At 41.6% G+C, this 18,960-nt stretch overlaps 1 protein-coding gene across 1 annotated transcript in view; it reads right to left on the minus strand.

The window, feature by feature from the left end:
• Nucleotides 1-252: 252 nt before the first annotated feature.
• Nucleotides 253-18,960, minus strand: part of MYO10 (myosin X) — a 98,594-nt gene continuing 79,886 nt past the window's right edge. The window contains exons 25-35 of the mRNA XM_090049903.1: nt 17,706-17,848; nt 14,322-14,516; nt 13,085-13,242; nt 11,551-11,674; nt 10,210-10,507; nt 8,681-8,888; nt 7,906-8,042; nt 6,607-6,727; nt 2,635-3,087; nt 2,041-2,232; nt 253-1,653 (exon numbers count right to left, since the gene is read on the minus strand). Coding sequence (XP_089906029.1) covers nt 1,543-1,653; nt 2,041-2,232; nt 2,635-3,087; nt 6,607-6,727; nt 7,906-8,042; nt 8,681-8,888; nt 10,210-10,507; nt 11,551-11,674; nt 13,085-13,242; nt 14,322-14,516; nt 17,706-17,848 — 2,140 coding nt within the window. The 3' untranslated portion in view covers nt 253-1,542. The remainder of the gene's footprint in view (nt 1,654-2,040; nt 2,233-2,634; nt 3,088-6,606; nt 6,728-7,905; nt 8,043-8,680; nt 8,889-10,209; nt 10,508-11,550; nt 11,675-13,084; nt 13,243-14,321; nt 14,517-17,705; nt 17,849-18,960) is intronic.

Below are 18,960 nucleotides of genomic sequence, written 5' to 3' on the forward strand. Positions count from 1 at the left end.
CCTTTGTATTATATGCATCTCTTTTGTTTGTTGTAAAATGTTTTGGCCAATGCATGACATTTGGAAGCTATACTAATCTATATACAACACACACACACATACACACACACTCTATCATCACCGTATATATCACTACATATATACCATCATCCAGTTTGTACTCTTATCCTTGCCCCCAGAAAACTGGAAGACAACTACTAGTTCCCCCCACTCCCCAGAAAACTCAACAGAGTATTAAAGAGCAACAACAAATGCTAACTAGGATACTTTATTGCTGGACTTTGTTTGAGCAAACAGGTGAAATTTCTTCAAGGCTGAAGTTGTCATTAAGGGCTAATACAATTTTGTTGTTGTTGCTACAGACAGAAGATATCATTGATTCATGTTTTGCCTTACAGTACATTACAACTTCTTCATACAAAAATAAAAGTCCCACACCAGTCTACTGCTGGCTGATAGCACTTATTTATTTACATGTGCTTTGTCAAGAACCTTCCTTAGGCAGAAGGGTAAAATAAAGAGGAATAATACAATAGTTTCACTATATATAACTTTTTTTTCCTCTTGGTTTAATTTCAACTTTGAAGGGCTCTCACCTTTTCCGATTGGTTTATTTTGGAGCATCCAACCAGAGTTCTACAAGGGTAGTGTGTTTAATAGAAGAAGTTTAACATTAACCATAAAACTGAAGACAAATTACTGAACATTATATTGATAATTATATTTTCATATTAGGGCAATCTATAAATATAGCTTCTTAGCTACATAACAATTTATAATACAGCAGGTAAAGAATGCAAACTTGCTACATATATTGTAGAATGAATTTAATAGTAAATCAGAAATGTATGAAAATCCTGGATTTTTACTTGTTAAAACTGGCTTAAAAAGTAACAGTACAACTGAAATAACTATAACTCTGAACTATTAAAATGTACAGAGACTGTTTACACCATTGCACATCATTATTCCCTTTGCTTCCAAGACTCATGAAATATGGAATAAAATTAGTGTTTATACAGGTCATGTGCATGTGCACACATCCATGAAAGCAAGGGGAAACAAAACACATTGTTAATAAAGTCCATCAGGAAGGCTGCCAGCAGCCTTCCAATAAAAGTACTTTGTCCCCCCAACACACTTAACAGGACAGTAGGTTAGTGCATAGTGGATGAATAAAACTCCTCTTCCATGATTTCTCAGTGTTTTGAATTGAAAAGAAAGCACATTCCCTTTAACACAATTTAGGTCAATGCAAGTTGGTTTTAATTTCTTAAGGCACTTCATACTGCCTGGATGGCAGCAGACTAAAGTTTTAAGGCATACAGTTTGTCAACTAAAGGTAACAAAGCTTTGGAAGTTCTGAAGTCAACAGTTTTAGTATGTGACCATTCAAGTTGATGTTTTACACAGGAGTCCTTAAAAAAATGTGGTTGAGACTCCCTTAGAAATTCTGTTTCGGTTAGCCTTATAAATGTGATGAGTATTTTTAGGCCAGCTGTGATATGTTCTGGTATTGAGGCACAGTGAGACTGTTTTTTTTCACCTAGAGCTGCTTTGACTCCCATGACTACTCACTGATCGAGAAGTGCTGTAGCGCTTTTTCACAATCATACTGATATAGGCTTTCATCAGCTTTGCAATGTCAACCACCTGTCAAGAGAATGCAAATAACCCAAAGCTGTTAGAGATGATCTAATGTATAAATGCATTTATGTGCACAAAACAGGAGTGAGTGATTTTTATTATCTAAACATGTACAAAAACCATGTTATTAGCAAATACAAGTACTCAAACACTTAATGGCTACTGCCCTATTCCTCTTCTTTCTGCCTCTGTCAAAGAACACTACTGAAGTGACATATACTAAGCATTAGGAACTTTAGCTCTAACAGCCCCAGATCTTCTAGATCTTAAAGAGGGTAGGTGAAAAAGCCTATGAAATATTATTTGAACAAGGTAAAGTATTAGCTGGAAAAAAGGAGAGATGGGATTTTTAAAAGTACTTTTAAAATAAAATGCCTTATTCTCCTTTCTTACCTCACTGGTTTCAAAAAGCAGCTCTCTCTCATCCACTACAATCTTGTAGGTATTGGCAAGTGGAGCACCAAAGGACAGAATATGTTCATACTGGAACACTTCTAATGGCCTGCCTTCCTCACGCTTGTAGACAGAAACAGCATCAGCACTGACTCCCAACCACAACTCTTGTGGAAAGCCTCCTTCTTTGCACTAGTGAAAGAGTATAAATGAACGTTAAAGACGACTTGGAAAAATCACTTTTCTTCTTTGCACCCAGTCACCACCACATAACACACCAGTCAAAAACCACATAAAGGCAACATGACACATTATATACAAAGTTTTCTAATCTTTATGGTACCTACTTTTCAGGGAGGCAGTGATCTGATCTTGTACAGCATTAATAAAGGACTTGTGTTTAATAAAGGACATGTTTGCAGTAAGCATGAGAATGAGATTTTCTTAATTAGTTGGTCAATATTGTCATCCTTCTCTCTCCCCATAAAAATTAGCAATACCCTTAAATAATATACATTGGGGGCCTAGTCATTTCTTCAGAACAGTGGCAACACTAAAATGGATCACTGCCAGTATCCAATGGGTCTCTCTCACCTCCACATCAAAGAGTGTCGATCCATAGCCAGGCCACTCCTTAATCAAAGCCATGTACTTGGCCATAGCCTGTTCTTGATTCATTCTCTGCAATTTTTTCCATTTGTCAAGGATACTAGTTCTGGCACCTGAGACTTCCTCTCTGATCCACATATCCACCATCTGTTCCTCCTCGATCTTCTGTTTGCTGATAGAGCCATTGCGGAAACTCCTCCTCAGTGTTCCTTCAAGAAAGCTTGCCCGTTTCCTCTCGATCCTCTCAACTGGGGTAAAGTGTTTAGTGGAATGTATAATACGAGACTTCAACCTTTGCAAGGGGTAGACTTCCTCTATTTCTGGGATGGTTGTATGCAGGGAGTAGTCTCCTTGTAGGTACTGGAATCGCAAGGCAGCAAGCACTTGGAGGGTTTCTTCAGGAGCAGGGTAGTGTCCTCTAATTACTGCTTCATGAGCCTGATGGAAAGATGGACAAGACAACTTTGTGAGTGCTCAAAATTAAGTAGGATTTAAAAAAAAAATGGATGAAGTAACTGCAAACCTGCATGGTATGCAACATGCGTTAACCAAACTAACCTGGTATCTTAGAAACCTGATTATATAGATAAAAGAAGCATGGAAAAACTTATCCACCTGGACTTCAAAGCATTTGATACAGTGCCACATGGAAAATTATTACTGAGTTGCATAAAACAGGGATGGTGCAGGAATAAGGTGAATAAGTAACTGACTAAACAGGACAGCAAGGGGTTGTGCTGAAAAAGGGCAGTTACTGCTAAAAGAGAAAAGCTATGTTTCATCTTAAACCCACCCTTGTTTAATATTTTCATTAGTCACAGGGCACAAAAATAAGGGTATGCTAATGAAATCTGCTGATGACAGAAGCTGGGAAGCATCATTAACCTAAAGGAACTGTAGAATACTATCAAAGACCAAGGCAATAGAAACTGGATGAGATTTAGCAGTACAAAATGCAATATCAGGCAGTTGGGGACTAACAGCAAGAATATTTCTGACACTGGAGGCTCTCAGCTCTAAACAAAAAAAGAGAAAAACTTGGGGCTATTTGGCAATAGCTAGATGATTTCAGGCTACAAAGAAGGGATGCAGCTTAGTAAATGCCTCCTAGCATGCATCAGGCAAGCTTTTTTTTCCAGTAGAGAGCAGCATTCTTTCCCTCTGACAAGTGAGGTAGTTAGGGCAAGAAACTTAACCAGTTTTAAGAGGGAGCTTGTCAAGTCTGCGGCGATGGGGATGTAATTGCCTATGATCACAGGGGAACAGACCCAGTGCAGCAGGTCCCTGTCAGTCCTAAGACTCCTGTGTGCTGTCAAACACAAACCTTTGAAAATTAGATAATACTCAGAGAATTATTCCCTTCCCTCTGATATGAGCAGGTATAGAGAGCTAATATGGGGATTGGAGGGTACACCTAGCAAACAGGAAGAATGCTTGCAAACATGCAACCTACATTCCTCAACCAAGCCAGCAAGCCAAGAAAAGCGAGAGGAGTCTGAGAATACAACAAAATTTAAGACACAACCAACCTGCCGTACTAGGGGAAAGTGGAAGGGGGGTGGAATTTGGCTGTAAGAGAGGGTAGGATGCAAAGACTTCTAATGAATGTTTTGACAGAATGCAATGATTTGGCAGCAAATCCAGGCAGTAAAAAAAATGGGGGCTCTTTGCCTAATACTATAGTGTAATTAATCATATCCTTAAAATCCATGAAATCCATATTAATGACAGTGCCTTATTGCTCTTGTGAAGATACAGAACACTTGATAGATTATACAGCGTGCTAACAGTCGGCATAGCAGTACTGAAGCCACATCTTCTGCAAGGAGACTGCCTTCTATGTACAGTTGCACTCATTTGAATTGCAAACTACACAAATGCCTGCCTGCAATTTGGATCAGTAGTACAATGTGATATTTCAAGACCACTTGAGTTTGCTTTCTCATAGGTGATCTCTCAAGGATTTTCTTCTTAATTATTTGAAGTGTGAGAATCATAAATTCAAGTGAGTGGGTATTCACCTGTAACAATATGGTGAATAGGAAACCCAATTCACTGGCCACTTCCAGGAAATTAGATTTGCCCCGCCCCAAATTGAAGCTTCTTGGGACGGGTATTCTTGAAACAGTTTTGACACAACTTTAAAGTAGTTGCTAGATGAAGAAAATTGCCTATAGAAAATATCCCTTAGCCATTCACATCATGTCACGGTTCATTCCGTTCCCTCCATGCAAAACCTGCCATATTAAATACAAACACAAAGTAGTACTGATAGACTGGATGGCTCATTACCCAGGGAAAGTATCATTATGTATTTTTATAATTAATTTCCAACCACAAATCCATTTAGCTTTTACCAGTTTGGTATTTTTGCAATAATAAACCCCACTTTGGGCTAAGAACATCATATTCATCAGTCAGTTCCTACTTATCATTTTGGTCTATTGGTCATGGGGTTGTGGGGGAGGGCAGCCAGGCTGTCTGATTACAGACCCTATTAAACTCTAATGCAATCCTGAAAAATGGAAGGACTGTGGTCTAATAAGCTGCCTGCACATGCCAGTGTCAGTTTTGATGTCAAAGGTTGGTTTGGGGGTTTTAAAAGTTTCCTTGCAGATGCATTATTTCCTTTCAGTTTTTTATTTTCTGTTTCTTGGGCTCTCTTAATTATACACAGTTTAATGCAGACATTTCTCCCCCACCAGCTTCTCGCCCATGGCAGCTTGTGTCATGACTGACTATAAAATGCAGATGTTTGAGGCACATGTAAAAGAAGAGGTGGTAAAGATGAGCTAAAAATCAAAAGTGAATGGAAAGGGCAGTTTGTTCTCAGCCTGCATTAAAAGGGGCAGCTCCCCTGAAACTACTTCACCAGTCCAAGTAGCGGAGGGCCTGGTCCAAAGCATGGATTGTTTCTTCCAATCAAGTAAGCGTAGCCTACAGGAATCCCAGAGCATCTCAACTGGTGTGCAACTTGCATACTGAGAAAGTAGAAGACGTGAATGTAAAGCAAGGCGGAAGGGGGTGGAAGAGGACAATGTAACATGAAGGGTGCAGAGAAGCTGTAAACACCTTCGGTTCCTGTAAATTTCCTCCAGCTTAAATTTGAGTGAGCCAGATTCAGATGTGGAGTTATACTCTGCAGTTTGGGAGACTAAGGGCAGGGCCGTCTCTGGGGGCGGGGGGAATTGGAGCGACTGCCCTAGGTCCCACACTTTGGGGCCCCACTGAGCCAGGTGGAGCTGTGCGACAATTCCGCATGGCCGTTCGGCACCCCTTCTCCTACACCCACCGCCAAATCTGCCGCTGGCTTCTTTGCATCCGGGGGCGGGGCCCCGCACATGCTGATTTGCCCAGGGCCCTGCACCCTGCTTGGAATATCTCTGACTGGGGGAATGCAAAACTCCAAGCTACTGGATATGTTCAAGCAAATCAGGTCAAAGTAGTGTGTCAACTGAACCATCTCTGGATACAACAAAGCTACATCAGTGTAATCAGCCTTTACACCAGGGTAAACAAGTAGATGCAGGACATACAGCTTTACACCTGCAGAAGTTCCTTGCTTCTGGTGTATAATCAGGTTGAAAATATAGAGATTTAAATGTCAGCCAGTTTGGGAGAGCTTTTAGATACAGGCAATTAAACTATTATGTGGTTCCCTGCCACCCAGTGGCAAGATGCTGTTATAACCGCTGCCTGCAAGTTGTAATCTTGGACACCTGTTGTGTCCAACAGGTCCTGCTAGAATTTACATCATTGTATAAAACTGTTATAAGTTACACTGCTAGAAATGTGTCATGTCCAAGCTTTCTGACTTGCTTCTGAATTTGACTCAAAGACTTAGCATGGTTACACATATCTCTGGGAACAAACTCTTTCACACCGAATGGCAGGTTAAGTCAACTTGTCTCTGTATCCGACTCTCCTCCCCAAAGCAAAATATATCTAATTACTTACCTGTTCAAACATGAATGCAAATTCCACACTGTCCTTTGGCACATTTTCTGTGTCCAGGAAACAGTAAAGCTTGAAGTAGAACTTCCACGGCATATCCCCAGCTTCTGAAGCAACAGCAAGCCTAGGAACATATATATGTATGGAGCAGACCTGAGTGACCAAAACTATGTTTTATGTTGACAAGACATGCAAAGCTTTGTTACACTTAGTATAGATCTGGAGTAGTTACACTGATGTCAATGGAGTTATTCTGGACTTGTGCCATTGTAACATGCAGATCCAACATATCATCCAATATTTTGGATTTGCTTTAAAAGGACGACTTGTCATGGCTGCATCTCAAAGTCAGCCTTCAAGAAGTTCCAAGAATTCTAGTGGTTGGTTCAGATCTGAGGCAAAGACCACCAATCTAACATACAAAATACTGAACTGATCCCCAGGACTAAAAAAAAAAGTAACAATAATACCACTGACACCAGAAAACATGGGCCCTGACCACAAATTGAAGCTGGATGGAAAACTGCTATAAAGCTGTTACACATTTTCAAGCACTCATTTCATAGCTGGTTAGCTCTTTTTATAGCTAGAGGAACATTTTTATGGCATGATAATTACTTTGCCGGTGTGGCTGGGCTAAATGTATTTTGTGATTCACCAGTTACTTGTGTGATAATTACTTTGCACATGTGGTCAGTTTAAATTTAAGCAGTTAATTGTGTATTTGTAACGGGGCGGGGGCTAAGCTTGGTTAACAGCTGAAAGGCAGCGATTACATTAGAAGGTGCTGCAATTATATTTGCATTTAATGATATTTCATTACATTTCTAATGTAACAACAGTTGGAAAGCTTATGTACATTTATTCTCAGAAAGGTTACATGACATATGTGATTAAAATAGCAATGACTGCCTGGACCCCTGCATGTATGATTTCTCCCACCAAAACAGCTGCACCACTGTTAGTAATGGAGGGACATTTTAGAGAAGAAAGGGCTGTAGATGCAATGTGGTGACAAGACAGAAAGGAAAAGCAATTTATTAGACAAGAACATACAAAACTGATGAACAATGAAAAATTTGTACTTTACTGTCAGTTGTAATGAGGAAATTCAAGCATGAGTTTACAGGCACTTCATTAATTCTTCTAAGAAAAGATGCCGTTGTTTCAGAAACAGAAGCATGTAGACTATAGCTGCCTCACCACAAATGAGTCATAAAAATAAGAAAATTCAGCCTGCTGCTGATGTTAGGAAGTTTCTTTATTAATTGCTGCTATTAGTTGAGGGAGAGATGCACTCACTTTTCAAACTTTGCCAAGACATCAGCCACAATGGTCCTGCTTTCAATTGCTTTATCAGTAGTTCCATTGTGTTCAAACAAGGCAAACATATTTCTGCTATCCTCCATAGCCAAGCCTCGAATTAGCTTTTCGACCACCTAATGAAAAACAGAACAATAATGCCATAACAAAAAAAGTTATTAGTTTTTGAGAGTAGGCAAGTTAAACAAAAGAAAATTAAGAGCCAGGAGTTACATTAGGATAAAAATACCATCTAGTTAGATTCAACAGTTGTTTTCTCCAAATATTAGTCTATATCTCCTCCTTTAGCCCTAGACGTTATTTAATTATAACACTACCTCGCTGCAAAACCATTCCAAATTTTCTTCACAATCAAGTTTCTGAGATTTCAGTGTTACAACTGAAGTTTTCCAGTCTTTGTGACCAACCTGTTCTTATCAATCCCAGAACATAGCAGAGTCACTCCTAAGTCAAGTTGGGGGTTGTTTCAGGGGTTGAAAACTGGGGTTGTTTGGCTACCAAATCACCAGTTGGCAGATCCTCTAATCAGAAAATGGCTTCCTGAGCAGATGACCCAGTAGCATCTCCCTGAGAAAATGTGAACGTCTCACCTCTCCTGAAAGATGTTGAGAATTCCCATCTAGTGGGCCAATCTGTACCCCAAAACTCCCCAAAGCATCAAGAGTTTGAGAGAATTACTGGCTGAAACTACTGTATACCCTCCAAACACTTAGCATTTGTCCCTAGGAGGCTTACAACTAACACCTCCTCTCACCTCTCCAGCTGTGGTGTGGGAATTGATTGTGATTTTGCAGGAACCACCACCATGACAGTAAACCGTAGAAGTCATTTCCTGCCGGCTGATCAGGGCTTCTATTTCATCCCGTGACGGCACAAACTCTCTGCATTTGGTTTTTTTGAGAGACTCGTATGTGAAGAGGGCGTATTTCTCCATTTCAGTTCCTGGAAACTGGTCTCGTACCCTACAAAACAAACGCTGTGTTACCGCCAGCTGATAAAGTGGAAGCTCTGAGGGAGCCCTGAGGACTCCCTGGTCAAATGACCCCCAGGACTTGAAGCAAAGTGCTTCTGGAACCAGGACACTGACCTATTACCTCACCAAAGCTTTACCGCTACTGCTGGGCAATCCTAACAGAAGCTACTCTCAGCGACTGCAATCATGGGCCCAGAGTATAATGATGACCTCATCTAACTACATCATGATATATACTACAGATGCCTTGTCTCCAGTAGGATTTCACAAGATAACTACTGTGTTACCCTATTGTAATAAAATCCCATCTTTGGCAGTGAGAACATGCCTTATCACACACTTTTTTCCTCAACAAGTTTCTTGCCCTGAAAAGAAACAGAGTATGAAAATCCAAAGAGAAATCAGTCATGACTATTAATTTATTCATAGATTGTTAGGGGCTGGAAGGGACCTCGCAGAACACTGGGTCCAGCCCCCACTCTAGGCAGGAAGACAACTGTAGTCAAGCGACCCCAGCAACGTGACTGTCTAGTCTCCTCTTGAAAACCATGAGGATAGGTGACTGTACCACTTCTAGAAGGAGTTTATTCCACAGTCTGGATACCCTGACTGAAGGAGTTTTTCCTGGTATTAAGCTTGAAGCAGCCTTCCAGGAGTTTCTATCCATTTGTCCTGGTCTTCCCCAGGGGTGCCCTAGTTATGCAGAACTGACAGTTAGTAGAGATCCTAAGTTACTGGCTACAACAATGGGGATGAGGGTCAAGACTCCTGCTTTCTATTCCTGGCTTTGTTGCAGACTCCTTTGAGCTGTGTTGTACCAAAAGATGCTTGTATTGGTGAGTCCCATGCAAAAAACAATGGATGTGAACAGGACAATGTGGGTAAGTCACTCAACCATGCAACTTCTGCACAAATATGACACTTCATAAATATGAATGACTTGCAGCATGGAGATTTTCCATGCTCTCCTCAACTGTAAATTAAAGCAGCATGTGCTATGAGACGTAGGTTGGAAGTGTGCAAAGACGACACAGATTCCTGGATCTCAAGTACTATGCAAGAGCTGTAAAAGGATTACAACTATACTGTAAAACCTTGGAAACACCTCAGTTAAAGGTATTAATAAAAAATTAATCAAAAACAGATGTTTGATTGTTGTTTGTTGATTGTTTTATGAAAACCAGAGGAGTATTGTGGCCTATAGAATAGACTAGATGTTATAGAATAGTTTGAGGAAGTGGATTAGATTTGCTGCTGTTTCCTGGTAAAGTAGTCTGGCCATATTTGAATGTGTATTGTCAAAAACTCACCTTTTGAGATGGAACTTCAGATACTTGACAATGTTGCGACTGGGCAGGAAAGTGCAGCTCATGCAGGTGAGTATCTGCCAGCTATACAGGTTCCCCACACTCCCTGGGTTTGGTGCCTTGTTAGTCTGCTTGATGAGCTGACAGTAGAGCTCATCTCGAAGTGGTCGTAAATCATGGCCTGTTTGCAGAATACCCTGTATTATAGGTATAGGATCAGTCATAGACTCTAACTGCTGCAGAGAGTTAAATATCTTTATGGCTTCATCCTGGAGAGTTGTGTAGCCTTTGTCTTTCAGCACTGCAGGAAAAAAAAGGATAAAAGGAAGATTATGCAAGACAGTTGCTGTAACTGGAGCTAGAAGTTATGGCTTCCTGAAAGAGCCAATCGGTGAAATTCTAGGCCAGACCATATGATTGTAAATGTCTCATTTTGTTTCAAAAGCAACTTAGAGCTGTGCTGAAGCTAGAATTTGTGTCTCAAAAAGGCAGACTTGCTGTCTGCTTGCTATAATTGCTATTTTGAAAACTATGTTTAATTTTGAGTCGTAATGAAAATGTTTTGATATCCCATAAAACACATTTTATCGGTAAATATGGCATGTTGATTAAAGAGCTTTGAATTTGATTTGACTTTCTGAAGAAGCTTCGAGTTAAATTTGTTTATAACACACCAAAATTTAAAGGGACTTTTTTTCAAAATGAAGTTTTGGCAAAACTGATGAGTTCTGTGAAACAGTCAGATGCTTTTCTTCTAACTCTGTAATCCATACCACTGAAAGGTCTATTGCTCTCTGAACAGTATCGGGTAAGGAAATCTTGTAGATTGTTTACTTTCCTTTCTATGTGTAATTATTTTTTCCAAGGGATTAATGTTTTGACTAGATACAAACAAATTAAATATCTTATTATCATAATTACTGAAACTTGCTTTTTAATACAAGAAAATGCTCTCTGGATTAGTCATCTCTGTTGTTGGCTAGTGTCTCACTCAGCATAGTTAAAGGTACCATGCACAATTTGAATCAAAGGAATGGAAAGGAATTCTGTAATGACAAGCAATAGTCAAAGTCTATTGTAAGTGGCAAGTGCCTGATTTTACTGCATTGTCATTACGGAAAATAATGGGGACTTCAGTGCAATGCTAAGGCATGTAGCTCTACATCTACCCACCTGCAAAAGGAGTAGAGACAATCAGAGGAAGTGGCTGAAGGGATTAACAAACCCAGCCAATTCTGTCTCTGCCTTCACAAATCTTCTGATAAGAAATGAAATTACACTCTCCAGGGTACAGAAAGTAACAACAGGGTAAAGAGGAAGAGTTTACATGCCTGAAACACTCACAGTTTAGACTGATGTCCCCATATGGCAGTGGCAGCAACGGTGAATGAAGTGGATGATGTGTATAACGGAGAATAGGATTTCTCTTATAAATCTGTTCAACGACATCAGCATTCAGGCAGTTCTCCTGGGTAATCAGAGGAGAGGAGAAAAAAACAATTCATGATCCATTGTGACTAATAAATCCAACAATGGACACATGGGATCATACTGTGGTAAAGAAACTTATTGAACTGCTGTAACTTTTTGTTGCTAAAATTCAGTTGTCTAACCTAGAGCAATAAAACCCCTTCAGGGGGTTGGTTGGTCTTTCATTCCTGAGAAGCATCTCAGAAATGCCAAGCTAACATTTTCATCTCACTGTGATGCTGGAAGCAGCCTAAACTATGTCAGTCTCCAGTGTCCTAGAGATAAATTATTGTGTTCTTGATAAACTGATGAAGGACTCCCTCGTTCATAGCCCCAGCCCTACAGTTTCTGCATTTCTACTGAAAAACTATTAATATAATAATATGTTTGGCAAGCTGTTTTCTGAGTTTGACAGGCATGATTAAGCAGGAACCTTCCAAAGCACATTAATATAAGTAATGATCATGAGAAGTGCAGGTTATCCCCAGGTCCCATTTACATCAATGAGAATTTGGGGTTCTCAGCAGTTGACCCCCAAAATGCTTGTGTAGCACACACATGAACTAATAAAGAGGCACGGAGGAAAGAATTTCCATTTCTCAACAGTTTTGAGGTTTGTAATTATTCTGTGTCCTGAAATAGTGAGCAAAATCTTTTAAATGTTTTGCTGAAATGGAATTATACCAAAATGTCCCTCTTGCAACTCAAAGGTCAAGTTTTTTATCTTGGTCCTTCTATATGATCAGATTGGAGATGTCTTGCCTGCAACATTTTGATTATATTTAAATCAAATGTTCTCCACTTAGCTCTATTAATCACTCCCTTTGCTTGTTATCTAAGATTAAAATACACTGGAATAGGCAATTAACTGGCATAAATGGACACTGCATTTTTTCCTTTAAAATAACAGTCTCTTCTGGATGCTTGAAGTTTTTAGTATTACTGGGTGTGCTGAATACTATATGTCATCATATCTGAAGATCTGGAATCTCAACCCAAGGAGAGACCTAGACATGGAAGAGGCAGGGAGGGACCAGACATGTAATCCACATTTCCAGTAGGATCCCACAGCACCTAACATTAGTTACTGTTACCTAAAGCATTAATAATAAGGCAGAAGCTGTTTTTCAAGGAGAACACACAGACAGTAGTTTTCCCCTCATTTTTCCCCAACCCATATTTTGCATTCTGTCTGGTTAAAACAGATTTCTTTTATAGCTGCATGGTGCATATGAGAAAGAACAAGGAGCATGGGCTATGCAGTTGACACTTGCTTTGTGTGGCACTAACTGTGGAGAAACTGGACCTTTGAAGAGGTGCTTCTTCCCTTCACAGCATTTCAAGGAGCTTGGAAGACCCCAGTTTCCAATGTTGGTACATCCACACCCTTTAAAAGGTTTCTGTCTACCTTAATATCCTGAATAAGCTGCTGGGTTGGTGTGTCAATCGGTGCTTTTGTATCAATCACGTTTTGGATGGCACTTGACCAGCGGGTGGCCTCATTGAGTAGTTTGGTATGGAGTCGGTAGCAGTGCTTGCGTCCATATACAGTTATGTTCCAGTAGCCTAGGGCAATAGTAAAAATGACTGAGTACAGAACATGCTGTGGCTAAACCTACTCTGGTGTCAATGCAACATTGCGACTCCAGAACCAACACAAACTGCCTGTGTTCCACTCACACTAGCAAACCTGTTGGTAGCCTAAGTAGCCTAAAATGGATGAAGTTGTAGCCTCACAGACCAGAATTGTCAGGTGCAACATTCCATCTGGATTCAAGTGTCTGCAATTACATCCATAAGGCAACACTGTCTGCTACATCTGGCCTGCAGGCAAGACTTTGCTGACCCTGCTTGTTCAAGGAGAAGCTGGGTATCATTGGGCATATATATATAAAAACAAGAGGTAATTTAATGCACATCCTGTAAAATCTAACTGCGTCTTCTGTGCAGCCCTGTTACAACATAAACTGCACTGCTGAATTTGAGAGGCACAGCATTCAAGACTCCCAACGCCAATGAGATGCAATCCATATACCAACCTTCTCTTCCTTCCTTAAAATGCTGTGTGGGATTGTTATGAGACAGGATCATCTACAGAGAGCCAATTTACACTGAAGGTGGCAGAAATGCCAGTTACAAATTTCTGAGGGCCAGACTCAGAAGTGCTGTCTAAGATGGTATAAATTAGATTACTGTTGTAGACCTACTTAGACTCACCCTACCAGTGTCTGAATGTGTAAGATGCTGAGAAGTTTGGTTGGCTACAGTAAGATTGGGTATGCCTTCTTCCAGACCTTATGTAAACTTCTGTATGATAACTGCATTGCAGTGGCATAAGTAGATGCAAAAGAATCTGAACACTAGGAAAAGTAAATGTTTTCGCTCGATCTGAGCCTTCAGGAGGCCGAGAAGCGATTACTACTTTACACATCACATTTGCATTTTGGCCAAGTCCCTCTTGTCAAAACATTTTAAAGTGCCTCCATGATTTAGAAATGTAAGTCCCACTGAATTTGTTTACTTGGAGGCATTCCTGAAATCCAAAGAATAGACTTCAAATATTTTTCTGCATTGCTCACTGCATTTTCAGGTAGGCTACAGGGAGACTTTGTGCACATACAAACCACATGCACACAAACAGTTACCCGTCTCTTTGAAGATTTTCTCATCAGGTGGTACAACTGAGCAAAGGCTGTTTAGGACCAGTGTGCCCAATTTCAAAGCATTCTTCTCTGAGCTTTTGTAATAGTCCAAAGAATTGTGGGTCAAGACAAACCACCGCTTCTTTAGCTTTAGGGAAGACATCTTTGGGCTATTTTTTACTTCCTTGTAGAGCCATCCTGTAAAACAAATCATTTGAATTAAAGCTTTTCAGGGCCTTGGGACAAAACTACCATTCACCTTCAGCAGCCTGCTTAGAGACTGTTTCATAGATTTCATAGACATCAGGGCTGGAAGGGACCTCGGGAGATCATCGAGTCCAGCCCCCTGCCCAAAGGACAGGAAGTCAGCTGGGGTCATAGGATCCCAGCAAGATAAGCATCCAATTTACTCTTGAAGGTGTTCAATGTAGGTGCTTGAACCACCTCCGCTGGCAGTTGACTGTTTGTTGATTGATAAAAGCATCATTAAAAGATAACTGCCAATCCTTCTCTTTTATAACTTCAGTTTCATAGATTGTAAGGCTGGAAGGTCCTCAAAAGATCATTGGGTTCAGCTCCCTGCATCAAGCAGGAAAAATAACTGGGAGTCAAGTAACCCCAGCAAGGTGACTGTCTAGCTAGTCTCCTCCTAAAGATTTCCAGGGTAGGTGATTGCACCACCTCTGGAAGGAGCTTATTCCAGTCTGGATACCCCAATTGTGAAGACGTTTTTCCTAATGTTGAGCCTGAATCCATCTTCCAGGAGTTTGTGGCCATTATTCCTCATTTTCCCCTCCAGTGAACACTGATCCCTTGATGTACTCCCCGAGTGTAGTGGTAAACTGCTACCAGGTCCCCTCTCAGCCGTCCTTTCCTCAGGCTGAAGAGTCCCAGATGCCTCAGCATTTTCCTCGTATGGTTTGCCTTTTAAGACTCTGATCATACGGGTGGCTCTTCTTTGCACTCTCTCAAGCTTGTCCATGTCCTTGTTAAAGTGTGGTGCCCAGAACTGGATTGATGAGGAGATTGATGTCATATATCTTGACTTCAAAAAAGCCTTCGATCTGGTATCCCATGATCACCTCTTGACAAAACTGGCCAACTGTGGTGTTGGGTCCACCACGATCCGCTGGCTAGGAAATTGGCTCCGTGGTTGGACCCAGAGGATAGTAACTGATGGAAGTCAGTCATCATGGTGCCCTGTGATCAGTGGGGTCCCAAGGCTCTGTCCTTGGACCCATATTGTTCAACATCTTCATTAAAGATGTGGACAGGCCAAGTTCGCTGATGACACCAAACTCTGGGGCAAAGCATCCACACCAGAAGACAGGTGGGTGATCCAGGCTGACCTGGACACGGTCAGCAAATGGGCGGACAAGAACTTGATGGTGTTTAACACCGAAAAATGCAAGGTTCTCCACCTTGGGAGGAAAAACCTGCAGCATCCGTATAGGCTTGGCAGTGCTACACTGGCTAGCACTATGGAAGAGACTTGGGGTCATCATTGACCACAAGATGAACATGAGCCTGCAATGCGATGCTGCAGCTAATAAAGCAACCAAAATGCTGGCTTGCATCCATAGATGCTTCTCAAGCAAATCCCGGGATGTCATTCTCCCCTTGTACTCGGCCTTGGTGAGGCCGCAGCTGAGTACTGCGTCCACTTTTGGGTTCCACAATTCAAAAAGGATGTGGAGAAGCTTGAGAGAGTCCAGAGGAGAGCCACACGCATGATCAGAGGTCAGGAAAACAGATCTTACGATGATAGGCTGAGAGACATGGGACTCTTCAGCCTGGAAAAGCGCAGGCTCAGGGGTGATCTGATGGCCACCTATAAGTTTATCAGGGGTGACCACCAGGATCTGGGGGAATGTTTGTTCACCAGAGCGCCCCAAGGGATGACTAGGTCCAACGGTCACAAACTCCTGCAACTGCTTCAGGCTGGACATAAGGAAGAATTTCTTTACTGTCCGAGCCCCCAAGGTCTGGAACAGTCTGCCAGCGGAGGTGGTTTAAGCACCTACATTGAACACCTTCAGGAGTAAATTGGATCTTGCTGGGATCCTATGACCCCAGCTGACTTCCTGCCCTTTGGGCAGGGGGCTGGACTCGATGATCTCTCGAGGTCCCTTCCAGCCCTGATGTCTATGAAATCTATGGATGCAGTACTCCAGCTGTGGTCTCACCAGTGCTGAGTAGAGCAGAAGAATCACCTCCTGGGTTTTGCTGGAGATGCACTGATCGATGCATGCCAGAGTATTTTTTGCCCTACTGGCTACAGCATCGCACTGCTGGCTCATATTCATACTGTGGTCTATTATTACCCCCAGGTCTTTTTCATTTGTGGTGCTAGACAGTTTGGTGTCACCAAGCCTGTAGGTGTGTTGGGGGTTGCTCATCCCAAGATGGAGCACTACATTTCTCTACGTTGAACTTCATCAGGTTCTGATCCATCCAACTTGCTAGCCTGTCTAGGTCCACCTGTAACTGTAGCCTATCTTCAAGCGTGACCAGTTCCCCATAACTTGGTACTGGACTGAGCACCAACCCCTGCAGGACACCGCTGCCCACTTCTCACCAGGATGACACAGATCTGTTCACAATTACTCTCTGGGTCCTATCTTGCAGCCAGTTTCTCACCCACTTGACTGTGTTGGAGTTAAACCCACAAGCCTCCAATTTTGTCTCTCCATTTACATGGAGAGAGACAGTCACATTAATTCCCCAAGTGAAGCGGAGGGTGAAAGACTACATGCAACTTATATATTCGGCCTTTTCAATTATAATGGTTCAGACTCATCTTTCTAGATCAGTGGTGTCAGCCTACAGAGCTGTCATCTGACCACTGGGGCTATCCATGTGTCAGGAAATTTGGTGGTGGGGGAGCAGTGGCAGCCACTCCTTTGCTGTCAAATTTCCAAACTGGTGGGGAGTCCTGTGGGCTGAAGAACATGGCCCTGCACACTTGATCACACTATTGTGGGTCAGGCAAGTGCTGGCCAGATCCAGGCATGAGAGGGCATGTCAACATGCTGCATTGCACTCATGTACTGATCCCATTCAGACCCCATGCCATTAATCTGGTCCAAAGGGCTGTAAGGTTGAGCACTACTGTTCTAGCAAAAAACATCAAGGGATCCCCAGCTCTTTTATTCACAATGGCCAAACACGCCTGCACTGCCAGGGTAACTGTTTGCATGGAAATGTTGCATTAAGAAAATACAAATTTGTTGTTTAATTGTGTTCACTGAGAGCTAACATCTAGGTAAAAAGCAGAGGTAGCACTCTGCAGGTTGCCAGCATGTGCACAACAGCAAGTTTAGGAAATTCTCCTCTCTGATTTAACCCTTCTGATTCACCTCGCTTTTCCTTCCAATAAATTTTTACCCCTCACGATGAATTCCTGTCCCTCCACTCGGGTGTCCCCCTTTGATCTCTGCAGTAGGGTTATCCAGTGGTGCATCTCCTCAGGGGTATCCGCATTGCAGTGAAGAACACGATTCGCAGTGATAATCACAAATGAATTGGGTCTATGGAAAAAGTTAACATGGAAAAATATGTTTTCCTGTACACACAACTCCTGTTTATACCACAGTTAAATGACTGGCTTGCCTGACCTGCTATAAATATAAGCACTTCCTTTTGGTTGTATTTTATATTCAGGCTAATATCACTCACTTATGCACCATTTGTTTTAACAACTCTAAATCTATAAAATATTAAGCAGTCAGAAAGACTGTTGGAAATTGGAGGTAGATAGGTACCAAAATGTTTGGTTCACATAGTCCTCAACTGTGGGAAATTTTACATCCAGCCTTCGTAACTCAAGTCCTAACTTTATTGGTCAGCTCAAAATAAACCCACAAACTTTAATCAAATTTGGAACTGGATCCAAACCAACTCAGGCTCTTCTCTATTTAAAGTGTTCTGCTTCAGCAGTTACATTAGCTGAAATCAACTATATTCTATAAAGACCCATAATGAAGTTCCCTGTGAATTCAGATCCCTTTATTTTTTAAATACAGAGCAACTCAATTTTTGAGATGGCAGAATCTATTTTTAATGAGATTCTGGACTTCACCCAGTCCTAAACCAGGCTTCATTGAGGCATTGACAAATAGGACTGTTTGCCCAAAAATCACACAAGTGGACTGTGTTGGTGGCTCTACGTGGCTTAGACTGTACTGCTGGGTTTTCCTGGCTCTGCGCCATTTGATTTACACTCTTTAGAGCTTATTTTTTCCCCATGATACCAGATCTCTTAAAAACTATATCAGGAAGTGTTTAACAGCTGCAGCCAGCAGCACCCATGCCATCTAGGGTGGGATAAGCAGATCACCTACACTGAGGTGGAGGGAAGAAGTGTACCTTCTTTGCTTTACCATTCCAATGAGAAAACGTTTGAAATGCTGCCTTCAGTTCTGGAGAAATTTAATAACAAAGTGATTTGGAGCCAGCTCAGAGAACAGCAAGTGAAACTGTTTGCCAGGCTGCAGACTTTCCCCCTCCAACAGGAAAGCTTCCTGTGCTTTCCAAGCACACAGGAGGACACAGTCCCAGCAATAAAGCATGTGTAATCTAAATGAGTGTCAAAAGCAGTAGTAGAGAGAACATGCAAAGTGATCAGAGCGCCCAAGAACAG

The sequence above is a fragment of the Crocodylus siamensis genome, chromosome 5, assembly GCF_052110815.1.
Source record: "Crocodylus siamensis isolate JL-2025a chromosome 5, ASM5211081v1, whole genome shotgun sequence".
Classification (NCBI taxonomy): domain Eukaryota; kingdom Metazoa; phylum Chordata; order Crocodylia; family Crocodylidae; genus Crocodylus; species Crocodylus siamensis.